This window comes from Tenebrio molitor, chromosome 9, assembly GCF_963966145.1.
Source record: "Tenebrio molitor chromosome 9, icTenMoli1.1, whole genome shotgun sequence".
NCBI classification, from domain to species: domain Eukaryota; kingdom Metazoa; phylum Arthropoda; class Insecta; order Coleoptera; family Tenebrionidae; genus Tenebrio; species Tenebrio molitor.
Genome location: NC_091054.1, coordinates 6,136,038 through 6,153,699, shown reverse-complemented (window position 1 = coordinate 6,153,699; position 17,662 = coordinate 6,136,038). Strand labels below are relative to the sequence as shown.

The window sequence follows — 17,662 nt, the reverse complement described above, 5'->3', positions numbered from 1 at the left end:
AACACCCCAAACATTTCGGTTATCAAACATGATAGAGACTAAATCACTAGATAAACGCCGATTCTTGATTCAATATTTTATTTATATTTAAAAATACAAACTTAAACTTCTTATCATACAAAACTATAACACGAATTTTATTTACATTGTTCAAGTCCACTGTGTGATCACCTTGTTAGTCGTAAATCAAAGATGACGTAAGGCGAAGTTAAGCTATGAACCAACTCAATTAGATAAAATTGTAGATTTTTTTTATTGACTGGCCCTTCAACGAAAAAGGAACCAAACTGTCACCCCCGTGACAAAAACTATTTCCTCCACGCGTTCGGTGTCTCGCTGCTCTTGCCCAAGCTCGGGAACTGACTGTCGAGCGCGTGGAAGTTGTAGTGCTCCCCTAATTCCCTTTTAAAAACGACCTGTTTGCACTTTTCGCACACCACAAGATTCCTCTTGGGCTCGCTATCACAAACTCGATACAAATCTTGCTGTTTGTCGATGTCGGGCAATAAAACCAACAGTTCTGGAAACAGTTCCTTGAAGTTTACTTCCAGGATGGCTTTGCAGTACTCGTAGTACTGTTCCGGGGACATCGAGCCGTCTCTGAACTTGGCCGAGTACGTTTTGAACTCTTTGATCGTGTCGCTGTCCATCAGATTCATCGATCGCTTTATCAAATTCTGATTCCGGGCGACGAAATTCGCCGGTTGGTGGTAGTTCGTCGGCTTGATCGCGTACGATTGGCCGCTGCTACTCGTGAAGGTTAGATCGTTGGAGGCGATCAGGCTGGGGAAGTTTTGACTGGTGAATCCCGGCGGCGGCTTCGCGGGGAACCCGGGAGGCGGCTGGGGCGTAGCCGACTCGTTCAAACTCAAAGACCCTATCTTAAGCTCCGACCTCTTCTTCACGATTCCGTTCTTTCCTTTGTTCTCCCACTCGTTTTGTACGTCCTTGTTCTCTTCACTTTGTTTGGCGCTCTTCTCTCTACTCTCTTCACTCTTACCATCTAACCTACTATCACCGTCTGCCCCAAAAGTTGCGTTCCCATTTTTCTTTTTGTGTTTCTTATTTTTTGATTTGTTATCGGAAGTTTCTCCTAACTTGGCAGCATCGATATTTTTGTTTATTTTACTAATATTATTATTATTGCTATTTTTTGCGTCTTTAGGACCATTTGCCCACGTACCTGACACCGGAACCGTCACGCTCGACGATTTTTTCCCGTTCTTCTCGCTCTTCGTTTTACTTAAAATGGGAAATTGACTTAAGTCACTTGGTGGCAGGTGCGGCGCGGGGGCGACTTTGCTCGTTTTCGGTTCTTGCTTTTTGGGTTTCTGTTGGACCCATTGGGGATTTATCGGTACGGAACTGCCGCCCAAAGCGGGGAAAGCTTCGACGGGTTTTTGATTAATATTAAAACCGTTCGAATGAGACGAACTGCTTGTTATGTGAGTGGTGGTTATGGCTCCGTTGTGGTTAACGTGAATGCTGACGTTAGGAGCAGAACTCTGCACATTGCTGCCAACATAAACCAACTAAAGTTCCTGGTCAGTGTTCACAAAATACCTACTTCAGACTCAGATGTACGGTGCTTGTCCCACTTGACGGTGGACCCAAACAAGGAAAATTCTCCGCGTTTTTCGTCAAATTTTGAGCGGAGGGACCCCGCAAAGTCCGAGTTATGGTCACACCGGAACCCTTTTTCCGCGAACTCAAAGAATCCGTCGTTATCGTCACAGCAGGTGTGCGGGAACCACCTATTAAAAAAATACATATAATTCGAGTAAAATTAAACACCTGCACCCGACCTAATGAAGGAAAATCGTCTCCACTGAAAGGATTCACTTTTGACGTGAAGTTGACCGTAGTCGTGGGTCGACTTTGCACAGTCACGGTAGAATTACCCAAGGCCGGGAAGTCTTGTGGAGTTAGAGTGTGGATTTGTTTGGGGCCACCACCAGGCCCCCCCGGTTCGGTGTCGTATCCGACAGCGCCCTCTTCGTCGTTCCTGTAATAACACAACTATCATGCCAACCTGATAAAAAAAAATAACACTAGATGAATAAGATATCTACCGTTCAACACGCGACGCCCCCTGTCTTTTATTTCTGTCAGTCCCAACTCTAGGAGCAAGCGTAAATTCCAATTCCAACGTCCTGGCTTGCTTATTGGCCGATTTACTCAAATATCTGCCGTGTTCGGTGGCGATGTGAGCTGAAACAGCGACACTTTTCGCCCGATTCAAAAACCACCAAATCTGTTACCTTTCAAGTCGATGTCGGTCCTGAACACAGCTGTCAGCGGCATACTGCTGCACTCTCCTTCTTCACATAGGTAGTGCTCATCGTGAAAATGTTTGCGGAGATCGTCCATCGAGTTGTAGTATTGGTGTTTACCGTCAGCGTCGCAGTAGTGACAAAACAGGTGAGTGCGCCTCAAATGCCTGAATAACTCGTCGCTGTCCATGAACCGCTTGTCACAAAACTCGCAGAGAGGGTGCCCCCTGTGTGACGTGTTATCCGGATCGCCTTTCCTGCGATGGTAGCCTAACTCCTGTTTTGTGTAACAGCGCCTCTCAAAACAAAATATTTTCAAATTGTCCACACACAAATCGCAATAAACTAGATTGTGTTCCCTCCTCATATGGTCCTTCAGCTGCTGGAAGGTGTAGAAAGTGCACCTTCGAGCGGCGGATTTCGTACAGATCGCGCAACGAAACTCGAGGAGTTGCTGGTACGCCTTTTTGATCTCCTCAGAGCAGAAGATCAGACCGAATTTGCGGTCTTGCAGATGCGTCAGCTGGTATTCAGGGAACACGACGGCAAAGGGTTTGATCTCTCGCGTGAAAATCACCTGAAATCAGAACGGTCCGATTGGGGTGTGCGCGGTCGATGTGGGGGCTGCTCGTATTTTATTGCATAATTGCGCTGCCATAAAATTTTCTAAAAATAGCCGCGGGATTTGTGGGGGCGACGTCCGACCGAGGGTTTTTACTTACTTTGGGCATCTGCCCCCTGCATATGGGACACTCGTTCTGGTTGCACAATACTCGCATTCTCGTCGAACACTCGAAGCACACGGGGTGATCACAGACGCCCAACGAGTAAATTTCCACGTTTTTACAACACACCACGCACAAGTTTTCCGACTCGGCCGCGTTGACGCTCTCTTTGGAATTCGACATTTCGTTGATTTTAAATCAAAAGAATTTGTCAAGATAAGAAAAACACAACCTAATTTTGTAAATGACAGCTCGCTAGTAATTTTTTGCAACGAGGGCGCCACTGTTCACTCCACGTGGTTACCTGGCACACTCTTGCCAACTCATGCTTTTTGCGAAAGGAACGTGACACGTCTGTCACGAAACAACTCGAATTACCAAAGTTTCGCAAAAAATTGAAACTTCCATTCCACCTGACATTATAAAACGTATTACTCTCGTTGATTGCCGACTCTCTTAGCCACACATTATTTCAATTTTTAATCAAACTCCCCAGTTTCGTTGACAGCTGTTGTGCCATCTGGCAACAGCGCCCGGATTTCCTCAAGACATGCATCCAAATTCTTGCAACAAATTATTTCCTGAATTTGATTGCGCAACGATAACATTTACCGCAAAAATGGGTGGAGTGCACATTATTTAACTCCTCCAATAATTACATCAGTCAAGGTACAACTAAAACCAGATATTTCATCATACAATTTGTTTTATTATAAAAGTAAAAGTCTTTTAAATTATAAAAATAGCTTAACATATATCTATATGTAGGTTTTTAAAAATTATTGCTCAGAAATTTGTGAGTTTAAAGCGAATTTTGTGATCGTTTCTAGTATTTGTTTTCTGTTGTTCAATTCTTTGGTCACTTCCTTCAGTTCTACCATCGTCTCTTGCAGTTCAGTCTGTTTCTGCGTCAAGTTCTGTTCCAACTCGTTGACTTTCTGCGAATCGACACAAAAACATCAAAAAATCCTTCAAAACCCGAATCTTGGCAACTCACCGAGTTCAACGAGTCCACCGTGTAATTCGACTTCTTGAGCGCGTCTTCCTTCTTCTGTACAACCTTCTGCAACTTCGTCGAGCTCTCCTCCAGCTTCGCTATGTACAGCTTCAACTGGGCGTTCTGCTCCTCGACCTCCTTCTTCCCTTCCAAGCTCTTCTCGCACTTCTTCCTCAGATTGTCCAGCTCGGCCTTGCACTCGTTCAGCTCCTCCTCCCTCAGACCCAACTGGCTCTTGCACGCCCTCAACTTCCCCTTGTCGACGTCCACTTGCTTCTTCAGCGTGTCCACGTTCTCCTCCAAGCCCTCCTTCAGCTTTGAGACCTGCTCGTGGCATTGCTGCACGTGGTACAACAGCTGGTGGGAGCGGTTCAGCTCGGCCGTCAGCTGCGCGTTGCGGTGCTGCAGATGGGTGCACCGCTCCGACGCCGCCTCCACGCTGGCCATGGCCGCCCGCTCCGCGTTCCCCATCGATGCCAGCTTGTACTCGTACAGTTCGATCACGTCGGAGGTCAACACCGAGCTGAACTGCTTCTGCGCGAAGGTCTCGTTCAGTTTCGTCAAGAGGGTGTCGATCTTGTTTATTTGGGTCACCGACAACACCGGGAAGTTCAGCTCTTGGTCTTGGATGCTCTGCGAGGAGGACCTCTTCAGGTCGGGGACGGTTGCTGCCTGCAGCGACACCATCACCTCCGCCACCAACTTGCGGGGGAAGCACGGAATCGTCGACATCTCCAAAACGATGGTCTTTTCTTCTCTCGAGCTTTGACAGAGGCACTGGGCGAGGATCATGTGTGTTTGCCTAACAGAAAGAAACAAATGGCGAATTGACAGACGTCAAACAAAAATGTAAAGGGTGTTTTTTTAAATTTGGCGTCGAAGTAGGCGTTGGAGAGTCGATTGAGAGCACACCACTCGTGTAAAAGCGTAAGATTTAAACAGCTGATCCGTGATCCGTAACCGGTATTGTGCGTTCACAATCGACAGTTCAACGCCTACTTTGACGCCAAATTAAAAAAAAAAAAACATCCGTTACAGTTGCAAAAACAATATCTCCTTACTTGTGTTGCATTAAGTTGCTCTGGAGATTTATCCAAGCGACGTCGTCTCTGGCCAGCTCGTTCACCAGCGCCATGCCGTGCACGTAAAGGTTGACCGTTTCGATGTTGGCCATGTCAAGGTCGTTCTTTACTTTTCCACCGTCGATGTCTTGAAGACATCCGAAAATCTTGCAAACCGTCCTCAACTTCAAATCTTCCAATATTTTTGGCCTGATCGTCGGCACTTGCGACATAATTTTCAACAATTGGAATAAACCGGCAATTTTCAAGTTCTGCTCGATATAATCGGGGCCGTCGTCATTTCGACTGCAATCTAGGGTGGTTAAAAAAATCGGAAGTCCCTGAACTAGGGGTTCTAGTATGCCAATGTCATTTTTATCCACATTTACCGCTATGGATTTTAACATAGTCAGTGCCTGTGATGAGACTAGATCAGTGTGGATCCATTTCAAGGCCATTTGTAGCAGAACGGCGTGCACCATAATGACCGAGGGGGCCTTCTTTTCGATGAGAAAATTCAGAAACTCAAAGACCAAACCAATACATTCGGGGTCGCGATTTTCGAAGTTGCCGTCTCCCGTTTCCATAGACTGATTGTTTTGAACAATCTTCAATAAATAATTATGAAAAAACAAAATCGATCGTTCTGCCGACTTACTTCCAACAGCGTCGCGAGCTGCCGATCGTAACGTTGCTTCTGCAGCAAGTCCTCCAGAGAATTTTGTTTGCCCACATCCAAAAAGAACTGAATAATCTGCCTCAACAAAATGGAGTCTCTTATTCGAAACGCCTCAATAACAGACTCGAACGTCACACTGATCACTTTTAACAAAATACTTTCAGGAATGTCGCTATTCATATAGTCTAAAATAATCAACAACTTGCAGGTGTGAATTTCTATAGTGGGTCCCTGCAAATAAAAAGTTACAAAACAAAAACACAAATAATTTTCTACCAACCCTCATGGCTGAGCAAATTTGTACAATTTTCTTGACGTCAACGTTTCCCATTAGCGTGTAGATCGCCGGTAAATTTTTGTAACAGAGATTTACCAAAATCCCCATTGACAGTGTGATGATTTCTTCATTTGCACTCTCGATCCACTCACTCAGAGTGACCATGAGGTGAGGCAGATGCGGTATCTGCCACGATATTTTTATGCCGCAGGTGAGGTCCTGCATCAGCCTCAACAAGCGTATTTTTTTGTCATTGGACAGTTGGTCACTCAGCAGTCTCGAAAGGCCTGGTATGAACTGGTAGGTGTGAATGAGCGCGTGTCGGGCCGCGGGGTTTCGGCAAACGTTGGACAAGACGTCGACGCAGTTCCACGCGAACGAGGACCGTTGTTCCATTTTATTCATAAGCTCATAGAGGCTCACGAAAAATTGCGGGGCTATGGTGGAGTGCGGGTCGAACACGCTCAGGTCGATGGTCACGCTGAGGCTCTAGAATTGTGGCTGACGACCAGAGTGGGTGGCAAGGAGAGGTTTCCTACCTGTAAGTGCATGTTGATGGCCATCGCAGTGTCTTCTCTTTTTGTCTGGAAGTATAGCTGAATGGCGTTCACTAGTTGCTTCATTTTGTACAGTTTCGAGTCCGGCCCTATCGAGACCGACGATTCTAAAGAACTCATCGTAAAATGTATACATAAAATCAATAAACACAATTAAAAGTACGAACGCGACAAAAAACCGATTTAAATTGTGACAGATGACAGATAAACGTAAACTGCCACCCGCAGACGTGCCAACAAAACAACTGGCGCCAACCAGATTTCCCCAAATGAATTTTCTCATTTTCAGCTCAAGAAAAACTACAGAAAAAATCCGATACATTTTATTGGCACAAATATCTTCGTAACATGTTATTTTCTCAGAGTAATTGTGTGCTTTGAACAAAAAATTTCATTTTTTTATTTCGTTTGAAAAAATTACTGGAAACATTTGGACCCAACAAATAAACACACAAAACACATTAAATTGTTTAAGTTACCTCTAAATAAACGACACTTACCTAAGCATCGTATAAATCACTGCGCAATTTATTATTTCACCGAAAATGTTACAGTTCATTGTTGTTAGCCAAATTCTTTTCAAGTGTCAAGTATTGTTACTCGCTATGTAGAACTTGCAGCTTCGTCATTTTTATAAATAAGATATATTGTGTTTTTCCAAAAGAGTTTTCAGTTCTTCTATCAGCTTGTCGTCGTGTCTCTTCGACTCCAGAGCGTGCAATTGCAAAGTTTCCATCATCTTCTTGTACTTCCCTTCCAAACTGTTCAGAGCGTTCCTCAACTCTTCCTGCTTTGCGGCGCTATGTTTCACCATCAGATCGGTCTTCTGCGTTTGTATCTGTACCTTTAATCACCACAAATCACCACCACTCCCAACCTATAAAATCACCAAGTACTTACTTGACTCGTCATGTCCCTCACTTCTATTTCTTGTTTCAACCTCTCCACTTTCTTTATGTAATCTTTTTCGTTCTTATGCAATAACTTGTCCAGTTTTGAAATGCAGCGTTTTAAACCGATTATTTGCTCGCCACTGGAGTCATTCGATTGTTGACTTGTCTTAATCTTTAACTGACTCTGTAACCTAAGACATATGCCATTTACTCACACCGAAAATGAAAATTCTCTTGTCAAATACTCCTGAATTACGTCCTCTTTCTGTTTTAAAAGGCTCAAATTCGAGTCGGTTATTCTTCGGATTTTGTCTTCGTAATCCCTTTTAAGAGAGTCGACTTTAAACTGCAACTCCGAGATCTTACTGCTGTGCGCCTTTTCCAGACAATTAACTTCATCCTTGTGGTACTGCTTCAGAAATTCGATTTCTTTTTGCCGCAAGTGCGTAAATTTATCTTTAAAGTCGTTCAGCTCCTGAAATCTCACATATTGTCAACTGTCCTTACCTTAGCTCCATTTAAATACTTTCGACTTAATTTTGTCCAATTCCATAAACTTCCTCTTCTGAGTGTCCAACAACGACTGTAATTCAACATTTTGCTGCTCCACTTGTGACAGCTTCACCTGCAGACTATCAATAGTTTTCTTCCTGTCTTCCGTCAAGCAGTGAGTATCTCTGAGCGCATTCTTCACTTCGAGCAAGTCCTACAATTTATTTTTTACCCCTGATAATCTCAACCACTATTATCACCTTCATTCTCATTTTTAGAGCCTCCACCTCTTGGAGAGTAGGTTCCCCGCTGTTGTTATCTTCAGCAGTTAGAAATCCTTTCAAGTCAAAATTATTGGTTTTCAGTCCTTGTCCCGTCGTCTCATTCTTCCTGTTGTCTTCTTCATATTTCTTCATGAAGTGTTCCTGCGCTTTCAGTCCCTCCTGCTTATGTTGCGTACTCAAAACCTTCTTCTCTTCTTCTCCATCCGTGTCACCGCAAGCATGCGTCGCAGAAGTGGTCTCGCTTAGGTCGCACCAAGAACTGGTATCCGATTTTCCTTCAACTTGCTCGATTTTCCCAAGTTTTTGGAATGGTCGCACAATTTTTGACTTGACAGGTTTCTTTTTCGGGGGCGTCTCGTCTTTGGATTTGACACGCTTAGGGATTGATTCTTGATTATCGGATCGTCGGGGAGATACGTAAGGCCATTGGACATCTTCCAAATCATCCTACAACAAACGTGTGGAAGTGGTGAAAGTACTTCGTTCTTCGTTCTGTTAGTACCTTCCGGGGAATTCTGAATCGTGGTAGAGGACCTTTCGGAGGGTTGTAAGTGAACGGGGGTAGCACAGCTTTGTCGTGGATCTGATTCGCCAGCTCCAGAAGGTATTTATTACGTTCCAGTTTCTCTGCAGGGCCGGCTGCGTTGAGGCGTTCCAACCACACCCGATACTTCGCCAGATGGTAGGGATTGTCCACGTCGTTGATGTGAGGCTTGATGATCAACAAAATTTGGCGAAACTCTGCGTCTAATAACTCGTTCTGCGTCTCATCATTACTCATTGCGTTCATTATTGAAATGTGAATTTCACAAAATTGAGAACTTGTGTTTTTTATTGTAAACTAACAAAAATATTATTTCAGGCATTCGCCGTGGGGACTAATACAACAAGACATCGAAATGGGCAGCTTCTGACACTTTTAATTTATGACTCGTCATGACTTGATCAAACAAACACCATATTAGAAGAAACAAAATATAAAACGTTTATTTAAACAAATACTGTTCCTACAACAATTTTTCTTTACACAAAATAGAGCTTACAGTCTAAATATCACAAAGCGTCAAGTAGGTGCTGAAAAACTAGATGTTCAACCTTCTTTGCCCCCTGACGCGACACCCTAAAGACAGTTGAGTCTCGCAGTCGCTCTTAATGTGTTTCAGGTGCTCCTTGATCGGGTCTACCAGAGTGCCCAACAATTCGTCGAGGGTGTGTGGGTAATAAATTTGTTCTAGGTGGCCCTTCAGGTACGACTCTAGCGACAAAAGTTCATTGAAAAGGCTGAAAAATGACTGTCATTCAGCGGCAACTCTCCTAAAGCGCACTTACTCAGTTATAACGGGTAAAATAGTGTCGACCTGCATCGGGTTTGTGTAATTGTTTAAAACTTGCCATTGGTTGAACCAGGAATGCATTCTAAAACGATTAAATTCAACATAAATAATTCTAGTGAGTACTCCTTCAAACTGTCACTGGTGGACCAATCACCACGCGCATTCTCCCCCATTTTTGGCGCCAAATTTAAATGTACCAATCACGGCGTGTTAACCGATCTGCTCCCTCACAGCTTTATCATCTAGTGACAAATAAACTTTAAAAAAATACTTACTGATCACTGTCTACCACATTTTTGTACTTGGTCCTCAGATTGACGAACCACTCGAAACCTACGAAAATCTGCCAACCAGGGAAACTCAATTGGGGTAAAATCGGGACTTTTATGGGACTTCCAAAGTTCGTTGTGTTTTCGTTGTAGCCGAGCATCTTCCCTACAGAACTGAAATAAACCAGTTATTACCAACTTAAACATGGCAAGACGTCAAATACTTGTGCAACTCCTGGTTGTAACCCCCGTTGAGCCACGTTTTCAGACAAAGACACAACGAGGGTATCGCTGAGGGTAGTAACTCGCACAATGTGGCGTAATGGTCGTATCTACGATCGAATTTTGTAGAAGTTTCCTTTGGGGAAAGTGTTCCTTACCTGGACCATCCTGTCAGAGCTATACCTTTAAAGTGCAAAATCTTCCCAGCGTGCAGACCCAACTCGCTCAACCAAGCCTCGTGGTTGCTGAGGTGGAACTTGTTGACTGGGAGGATTTGCGAGCTAGTCGTGGCCCCCTTAAAAGCGGACGCGACCCAAACATTCGAGAATATATTTCCATATTTTTCCCATAACGCGGCCCCCAAGTGAAAAGTCTCTGCTGAATTGTAATGCCACACCATTGGTTCAACCAATGTACCTAAATAATATTCTGTTCCTCCTGGTTTTAGTATTTTATTTGAAAACAACTAAACACATATACCTTGCAAGATGTGCGTGTCAATTGTCCTCAACATATCATCCCAAATTATTATTTTTAGGTTGGGGTAGTTCTCTTTAATGTATTGCGCAACTGCTGTTACATAATCCAAGTAAAGACCTGGCTTACCATATTTTCCAGTGGAGACTCTCTTTGAGCATACAGAGCACAGACCCATGTACCAAATCTTTAATTTGATTTAATTAAAAATATAATTGAATTAGAAAGAGACAAAAAATACTTCATCTGCTCCAATGTGGAGGTACTGGATGGAAGGATGGAAAGAAATGATTTGTTTGAGCAAACTGCGCACTAAAGCCATGGTTTCACTATTACTAGGGCACATGGAGCTGGGATAAGCCTCAACTTCTCTCAAATTCCTCCACTGCTCGTGCTTGAGGACATACTCCATGTGTCCAAAAATTTGTACAAGTGGTATAACAGTCAATTCACAGTCTGCAGCTATTCAGTATTTTAGAAACGGTCAGACTCAGTGTTTATATAGTATTTACCCATGTCAAGTAATTGCCGCGCTTCCTCTATGGAATAGGGCGCTCCACTGACTTGGGCGCTGTTTGAAAGGCCTCCAATTGGTAACAGTTCTCGCGTGTATGGAAATGTATCTTCCCATTCTAACAGAATTCCAGTCGCTCCGAGATCTTTAATCAGCGGAAAAAACTGAAAATTGTGCGATTAAATATTGACGTTTGTTTATTGTTTGAAAATGAGGTTAGGTCGTTTGTGACATTAGACTTACTTTTTCAAAATAACATAATTTTGGTGGGGCCCCTTTCAAATCCACGTGCACTAATCTGTATAAAAATAACTCAAAATGTTTGAACGAGTAGATTATGTAATTGATTTACCTCTGCGTTCCTAATGTCAGAGCATCCATTTTATAACCTCACTTTGATAAGAGGTAAGAAAGAGGAAGGACCTTGTCAAAACGATAAACAATTTGCGTCTCAGTGTGTGGGGGCAATTAAAACACTTTTATGAGTAAATTTTTATTACATTTAGTTGTTGATAAAAGTGGATTCATGTTTCATAAAATAAGTCTTAAAAAGTTCCAACCAAATAAAAGGAGGCTGTAAAATAAAAATAATCACACATTCAGTGCTATTTTGCGTTGGTACAATTTTTTAGTCATATTCTAAGACATGTTTGTGGTAAAACAGTAAATATCTGAAACAGTCACAATCACATTCTGTGTGTAATTCATTTTTGCCTTACCCTTCAGAATCCAGGACCTCTTTTAGTGTGGCTCTTGTTATTACATGGTCATCACATTTATACCAGTAATCTTGCAGTTGCCTCACATAAGCTGTATAATGCCCTGCATTTATTGAATTACCTAAATGATTAATGACCGCGAATAGCGAATATCTGTTATCTGAAGGAAATGGTGATTCATTTTTTGATCTGCTCATAAAAGGAGTCATATCCAACATCTCAGGAAATGATATAATAGTTGAAATTTTTTTCTCCATCTGTAAAAACAAATGTTTACGATGTAACGATTCAAATTCGCGGTACCTCTTTCATGTGTTGAAATCTCTTTAAATGAAAACTAATAACGATAGGTAGCGTCTTCATCGTCAGTTGTTTGGTTGATTCTTGATAAGATTGGCAATTGGAACACATAATCTTGGCATTTTCGCCTAAATGTTCGGCTCTAGTGAAGCGTTCTAAGCAGTCAACTAGTGACGATGGTGGTCGGCCGCCCAAGGTGACTGGGCCCAAGTCTAGTGAAAAATCCCAGATGGGATCTATTGTTGTTGAGACACCGCTGGCGACAAAACAATACAAAATGTGTCTCTTTACCAAGAACGTCGCGACCTACTTGCATTTTTGACAAACCACGTCGCTCTGTAAACCACCCGTAAAGATCTGATCAATAATACAAGGACACCGCGAGATTTTCCCCAAACTGACGGTTTTCAAATTGGGCATGGTCTCCAGGCAATGTCGGTGTAATACGTCGAGAGTCGCTATGAAAAACTCGTGCGCGTCCTGCTGCTCATATCCTGCCAGATGGCGAGCGTGGGTCCAGATCAGGTGCAAGAGCTCATGAAGAGCTAACGGTACTCGTGTCCCGTTGTAAAATTCCTTAAGAAAAATGACGTCATGACGCAACCTCATTTGTGACAAGTTTGACAGATGAAAGTGGGGTTAGGTAACTTGCCTGGAATAACTTGGAGACTTCGCAGACGAGACACGTCCCCGGCACGCCCTTGCACTTGTGTCGCTCCGTCAAAAAATAATCCCTCAGTAAAGGCGTGTGCATCAGCGCCTGCACAATACAATTCATGAAACACGTAGAACCTAAATTAAGCAATCCTCTTAATCCTATTGTAGACTCGGGGGTGATGCAAATTTTTTTCGTTTTCGACTTCAAGTAGTCCCTCTCCTCCGACGTCGGGTTCCACGAGTCGATCTCGAATAATCGTTTTTTGAACGTTTTGGATTTCATTTTGTTGTCCATCGCGATCGCGTCAATTTCTGAGTCATAGATGTAGTCGTGGCATTGGTTGCAGTGGGTCTGTCCATAGGTCAGGTCCATGGACATGGAATGCTTCTGGTTTTTGGCGTGCTCCCGGATGTGCTTGTGACAACCGAAAAACACGCATTCTAGGCAGGCGTGGAGATACGGCCCCCTTTTTTTGCATACTCGACACCGACTGTTGCCCAACTACAAAAAGTTGTTTGACGTTTCTCCAAAAAATTTGACATGTAAAAACGTACCTTTGTTTTTAAACTCTTGGACGTCGAACTGACCACGAACACGGCGTGAATCCATTTGAAAGTATTTTTATTTTTGTTCGTTTTCTTGTAGGACTGTAAATGTTGACACCCCACTAAACTCATTTTAATTAGCAAAGGTCAAAAGACAACCTTGGCTATTCTTTTTTAAATTAATTGTTCTTTTACGTTGATTTTATTGCCGATCAACGATTTTGATTACATTATGTGTCGACGTTGCCAATTCGCACATCACACACAGTCACCGAACTCTGCAGCTCCACTCACCGACAAATACATTATTACATCTACAACTTATCCAATTTATCGTCCGTTCCTACTCATTAATTACGCATTTTAACGGTTCGGTCGATATTTTCATTGCCAATAACTGCTAATTTGGCAAGGTTGCACAAATCACGGACGCACGCGTGTTGTATTTATTTTGACATATCAATCAGCCCTGTTGTCAATTACAGCCAACCAAACGTCACTAAAACTGCCACAAGAACATTTTTAATCTCGACCGTTTCCAAAAAGTAATCGAATAGCGCTTCGAACAACTAAAAATCAATACAAGTTTCTTTGATCAGATTTGACCCAATTAACCATTAATCATAAATTTTCACAATTTCAACACGCTCACGTTGGTTAAGCTGCGATCAGCTGATACAACATCTTTTCAAAAATATGATATTTGAACCAATCACAGACACATTCCGCACGTCCTCGTCTTTTAATCTTTATGTAAATAAACGAAGACATCCGAATTCGTAAGTCGTCGTGTTTTTGACATTTCGTATTCACCTGCCACGATGGCTTCTTCGCCGAAAGAGAAAAACACAGCGAAAAACGAAATATCAGTAAATGTAGACATAACCAAGACAAATATGCCACCGCCCACTAGTAAAAATGTAAGTCGTTGCCAGATTCACGCGATTCACGCCTCGCTACAACATTTACACCCACAGAACCAGTTGGGCGAAATTGCGATAGAAGCGTCGGAGATTGTGAGTAGATTAGAGCAAGTCGTCGAGGGTTCCAACTTGGCAGACGCCGCGTACAACCAGCCCACGGTGTTCCTGGGTTTGGATCAGAAACGCTCGGAGGAAATCATTCAGATTGTGCAGGGACTCATTAGTGTGGATGAAGATGGGGAGCCTTTAAGTTTTCACGCTTTAGATACCGTCACCAAGTTGGTGATGGTCTCTCACAGCTTAGCTGCCTACTGTAGTGGCTTAGAACGACCTATCATGCAAAAACTGAGTACAAGATTTACCACAGATACAACTCGATGGATCAGTCAGATCTTTGGGTAAATATACACATAATTGTGTAACAACAATCCAAATCCGGTTGCAGCTTTCTTGATTCGTCATCGTTTTACCATGATGACCACCTAGAAGGCCTTGTTAGGGTCACCAGAATGATGCTACATTATAAATATCCGCGCTACTTGGAAGATGGGGCCCTGGCCCTCACTTCATCACTGCCCACTATATACAGTAGCGTGGCGAGTCCGTTGGTGGTGGTGCAGCATCTCTGCCGCCAATTGGGACTGCCGCTGGCGTGTGTCAGACCTGTACCTGTCAACACCCATTTTGGTAATTTTTGGATGTTTGGTTGGCAACAAAATGGTTGATCGGCGGATTCTCGTAGGTTCCCAGTATACCATGGACGTCGCATCTTTGCAAAAAATGTTAGCTGATGATGTTAGCGCGGGTCGAGCCCCGCTAGTTGTCATAGCTGACTCCGGCACCCCCATAACGGGGCACGTTGACAATATCGCAAGGATCAAGGAGTTGTGCAGGCTCCACGATGCTTGGCTGCACTTGAGGGGGCACAGTTTGGCCGCCTTGGCGTTACCTAACTATCAAAGAAACGGACACGTAAGTTGTTTTTGTAGACAGAGACGTTTATATGCTTCCTGCTAAAAATGCGACAAATAATTCTTAATTCTAGGGAATTAAGTTTTCTAAGGTTGTCGCTAAAATAGGAAGTATTTGTCATCCATTTTGAAATTATTTTTCTGCGTGTACAGTAATAAAATCGTGGAAAATGAATGAAATATTAATTTTAGATTCCCCCTGTCGCGGATAGCTTCACCTTGTCTCTCGGTAGTTGGCTTGGTATCCCTGGTCTGCCCATGGTCGTATCCTTAAATACCCCAATCGTTTCTTTTATTATTATTTATTAGAAGGTTTTTCTTAATTTTGAGTCAGACTTTGTACAGACTGTGGGAATCTACTTCGAATGTGAACAGGAACAAGCAAGTGGGGGCGACACGAGAGAGCACACTTCCATTACTCGCAGGTCTAAATAATGACCATCAGGGCCGCAGAATCCTTGCACTGCCTTTATGGACGGCCTTACAAAGTCTAGGTAAAGACGGTGTACACTCGAGGATAAGGGACGACTTCTTGTCGAGCGAGAGACTGTGGGCAGCTCTAGATCGCTACCGTCACGTCAGAGTTTTGGTAAGAATATAAAAAGTAATAAAAAAAATGCGAACAAAGATTTTTAGAGTCAAAAACCGGGCGGCGAGAGTGGCAGTTACACAGTATCAGAATTGATTTCTAAACCTGCAAACATAAACGTGAGTTCCAATATATTTTCGAATTTTCGTATTTGATGGATTCGTCTGTTTGTCAGTTGTTGTTCGAATCGACCGCCTGTTGCGTTGTCTTCCAATTCACCCCCGAGTTAGGCGAAGGCGAAGTGCTCACAAAAGTGCCTCCATATTACGACAAGCTCAACTCGTGGTTGGGCCAGATCTTGCAGTTGGACGCCCCACAAGTCCCCATCGACATCTGCGAGCTAGAGAACGTAGGTGTGGTGTTGCGATTCTGCCCGTTCGAAAACTCCACAGGTCAGCAACCCACCAACGAAGAAATACAATCATTCGTCCAGTGTCTGGAGCAACAATTGGTGATCCTGAGGGCCACGATTCAGCACAAGGCGACCTTCATCAAGCTGGTTTCCGAGTCTCCGGTGTTGAAAATCGTCGATCTTCCCGACTGGGCCGGCCTCGGTGGCGTCAGGTACGCCCCCGAAGGCTGGGAGCAACTGCTGACGGACCAAGCCAAGGAGGAACTGAACAACTTGAACATGGCGCTGGTGGACTCGTTGAGGTCCACCGATTCGGCGTTCTCTCTGGGAGAGGGCACCGACGGGTTGATGTGCGTCCGGTTCGGCATGTTGACACCCCAGTCGGACGTGGAGGAGCTCCTCAACTTGGTCATAAGAGTGGGACAGTCGGTCGAGGAGAACTCCAGAGTGCTGGACTCGATGAGCGAGATCGTGAAGAAGGGCATAGAGACGGCGACTCTAGATCTACAGAAGGAGAACGAGGAGAGACTGTGGCAGGAGGGCATCCTGCGGCAGGTCCCTGTCGTGGGGACTTTCGTTAACTGGTGGTCCCCCAAGACCAAGGAGACGGGGGTGCGAGGAAGGAGTCTGAATTTGACCCAAGGGGTAGTGGAGTCGACGGAGAACATTTACAAGTACCACATGCAGCTGAGCGGCTCAAATCCGGGGGGCAAGAGTCCGCCCACACCTCAGGTGCAGACCCCCATTGGGGGCAGCCACTCGAGGTCGAGCAGTCACGCATCAAGTCAAGGGGTCAAGATAGAAAACGAGGTCAGAGAGGTTCCTAAAGATAGCACTAAGGTACAGAGTAATAATAGGAAGAGTTCGTCACAGACTGATAATAAAGTATTAACGCCTTAAATCTGTCTCTCCGAGCTTTGTTGTTACTAATTTAGAGTTAGCGTTGCATTTAAGGCTGTTGAAAGTTTTTTTTTTTTAATTCTTATTGACAAAATGTTTTGTTGTCGCGTCTGTTTACGTCGCACCCCGACGCTGGGTTGAGGTGGAAACAGAGTGGCCATGCGCAGGTCTTGTTTTTGTTATGAAATAACTCTAAATTTTTTACAGTATTATATTTTTTTACTTCCTAAAGTGTAAATAATGTTTTTTTTTTCTCTAAAAGTGTGTAACGAACAGCATAGTAACTTATGTAACCGCGATTTTCGTTGGAATTAACAAAAAAATGTATGAATAGTTCTACTTTATCGTCTAAAGTTTATTAGGTTATTTTTTATTTATTTGAAATATTTTTTTATTTCATAGATTGTCTCCCAGTCATATAGGTAAAAAGTAATTAGCCTTTATTCCGCAAAAACTGTTTTATTATTACAATAGATAGCATTACCGTTACTTGCACCTTGTTTGATTAAATATATTGTACCAAAGAAGCTTCAGAAGCGTCATTTTTAATAAATAATATTACAAGACCAAGAGGGCTCTTCATGGATTTTCTACAAACCCAAACGGCTTTCTAAAACTGGAAGAAAATTGAAGTACTGGAAAAGAACAAAT

At 43.4% G+C, this 17,662-nt stretch overlaps 6 protein-coding genes across 6 annotated transcripts; 1 reads left to right on the top strand and 5 right to left on the bottom strand.

Moving 5' to 3' along the window:
• Nucleotides 1–61: 61 nt before the first annotated feature.
• LOC138138402 (E3 ubiquitin-protein ligase ZNF598) lies at nucleotides 62–3,276 on the bottom strand. The gene is made up of 6 exons (XM_069058320.1): nucleotides 2,996–3,276; nucleotides 2,262–2,850; nucleotides 2,073–2,211; nucleotides 1,806–2,005; nucleotides 1,568–1,754; nucleotides 62–1,515 (listed from the first exon to the last, which is right to left on the bottom strand). The coding sequence occupies exons 1-6, from the start codon at nucleotides 3,179–3,181 to the stop codon at nucleotides 309–311; spliced, it is 2,508 nt and encodes an 835-aa protein (XP_068914421.1). The 5' UTR covers nucleotides 3,182–3,276; the 3' UTR covers nucleotides 62–308.
• A 410-nt stretch (nucleotides 3,277–3,686) lies between these two features.
• LOC138138403 (protein CIP2A) lies at nucleotides 3,687–6,809 on the bottom strand. The gene is made up of 6 exons (XM_069058321.1): nucleotides 6,552–6,809; nucleotides 6,016–6,501; nucleotides 5,715–5,966; nucleotides 5,057–5,664; nucleotides 3,996–4,797; nucleotides 3,687–3,936 (listed from the first exon to the last, which is right to left on the bottom strand). Exons 1-6 carry the CDS (start codon nucleotides 6,687–6,689, stop codon nucleotides 3,778–3,780), a joined length of 2,445 nt encoding a protein of 814 aa, XP_068914422.1. The 5' UTR covers nucleotides 6,690–6,809; the 3' UTR covers nucleotides 3,687–3,777.
• A 270-nt stretch (nucleotides 6,810–7,079) lies between these two features.
• On the bottom strand, nucleotides 7,080–9,172 carry LOC138138412 (putative leucine-rich repeat-containing protein DDB_G0290503). The gene is made up of 6 exons (XM_069058337.1): nucleotides 8,741–9,172; nucleotides 8,215–8,685; nucleotides 7,989–8,168; nucleotides 7,708–7,937; nucleotides 7,470–7,653; nucleotides 7,080–7,413 (listed from the first exon to the last, which is right to left on the bottom strand). Exons 1-6 carry the CDS (start codon nucleotides 9,026–9,028, stop codon nucleotides 7,201–7,203), a joined length of 1,566 nt encoding a protein of 521 aa, XP_068914438.1. The 5' UTR covers nucleotides 9,029–9,172; the 3' UTR covers nucleotides 7,080–7,200.
• A 27-nt stretch (nucleotides 9,173–9,199) lies between these two features.
• On the bottom strand, nucleotides 9,200–11,537 carry LOC138138413 (hexosaminidase D-like). The gene is made up of 10 exons (XM_069058338.1): nucleotides 11,407–11,537; nucleotides 11,298–11,352; nucleotides 11,053–11,218; nucleotides 10,782–11,002; nucleotides 10,544–10,727; nucleotides 10,222–10,492; nucleotides 10,066–10,173; nucleotides 9,848–10,015; nucleotides 9,568–9,654; nucleotides 9,200–9,519 (listed from the first exon to the last, which is right to left on the bottom strand). Exons 1-10 carry the CDS (start codon nucleotides 11,433–11,435, stop codon nucleotides 9,321–9,323), a joined length of 1,488 nt encoding a protein of 495 aa, XP_068914439.1. The 5' UTR covers nucleotides 11,436–11,537; the 3' UTR covers nucleotides 9,200–9,320.
• On the bottom strand, nucleotides 11,532–13,865 carry not (non-stop). Its single transcript, XM_069058339.1, has 6 exons — nucleotides 13,286–13,865; nucleotides 12,726–13,232; nucleotides 12,384–12,649; nucleotides 12,077–12,329; nucleotides 11,774–12,030; nucleotides 11,532–11,725 (listed from the first exon to the last, which is right to left on the bottom strand). The coding sequence occupies exons 1-6, from the start codon at nucleotides 13,406–13,408 to the stop codon at nucleotides 11,683–11,685; spliced, it is 1,449 nt and encodes a 482-aa protein (XP_068914440.1). The 5' UTR covers nucleotides 13,409–13,865; the 3' UTR covers nucleotides 11,532–11,682.
• A 171-nt stretch (nucleotides 13,866–14,036) lies between these two features.
• On the top strand, nucleotides 14,037–17,500 carry LOC138138404 (pyridoxal-dependent decarboxylase domain-containing protein 1). Its single transcript, XM_069058322.1, has 8 exons — nucleotides 14,037–14,196; nucleotides 14,254–14,597; nucleotides 14,645–14,886; nucleotides 14,942–15,171; nucleotides 15,363–15,434; nucleotides 15,505–15,759; nucleotides 15,807–15,878; nucleotides 15,935–17,500. Exons 1-8 carry the CDS (start codon nucleotides 14,098–14,100, stop codon nucleotides 17,009–17,011), a joined length of 2,391 nt encoding a protein of 796 aa, XP_068914423.1. The 5' UTR covers nucleotides 14,037–14,097; the 3' UTR covers nucleotides 17,012–17,500.
• The last annotated feature ends 162 nt before the right edge of the window (nucleotides 17,501–17,662 follow it).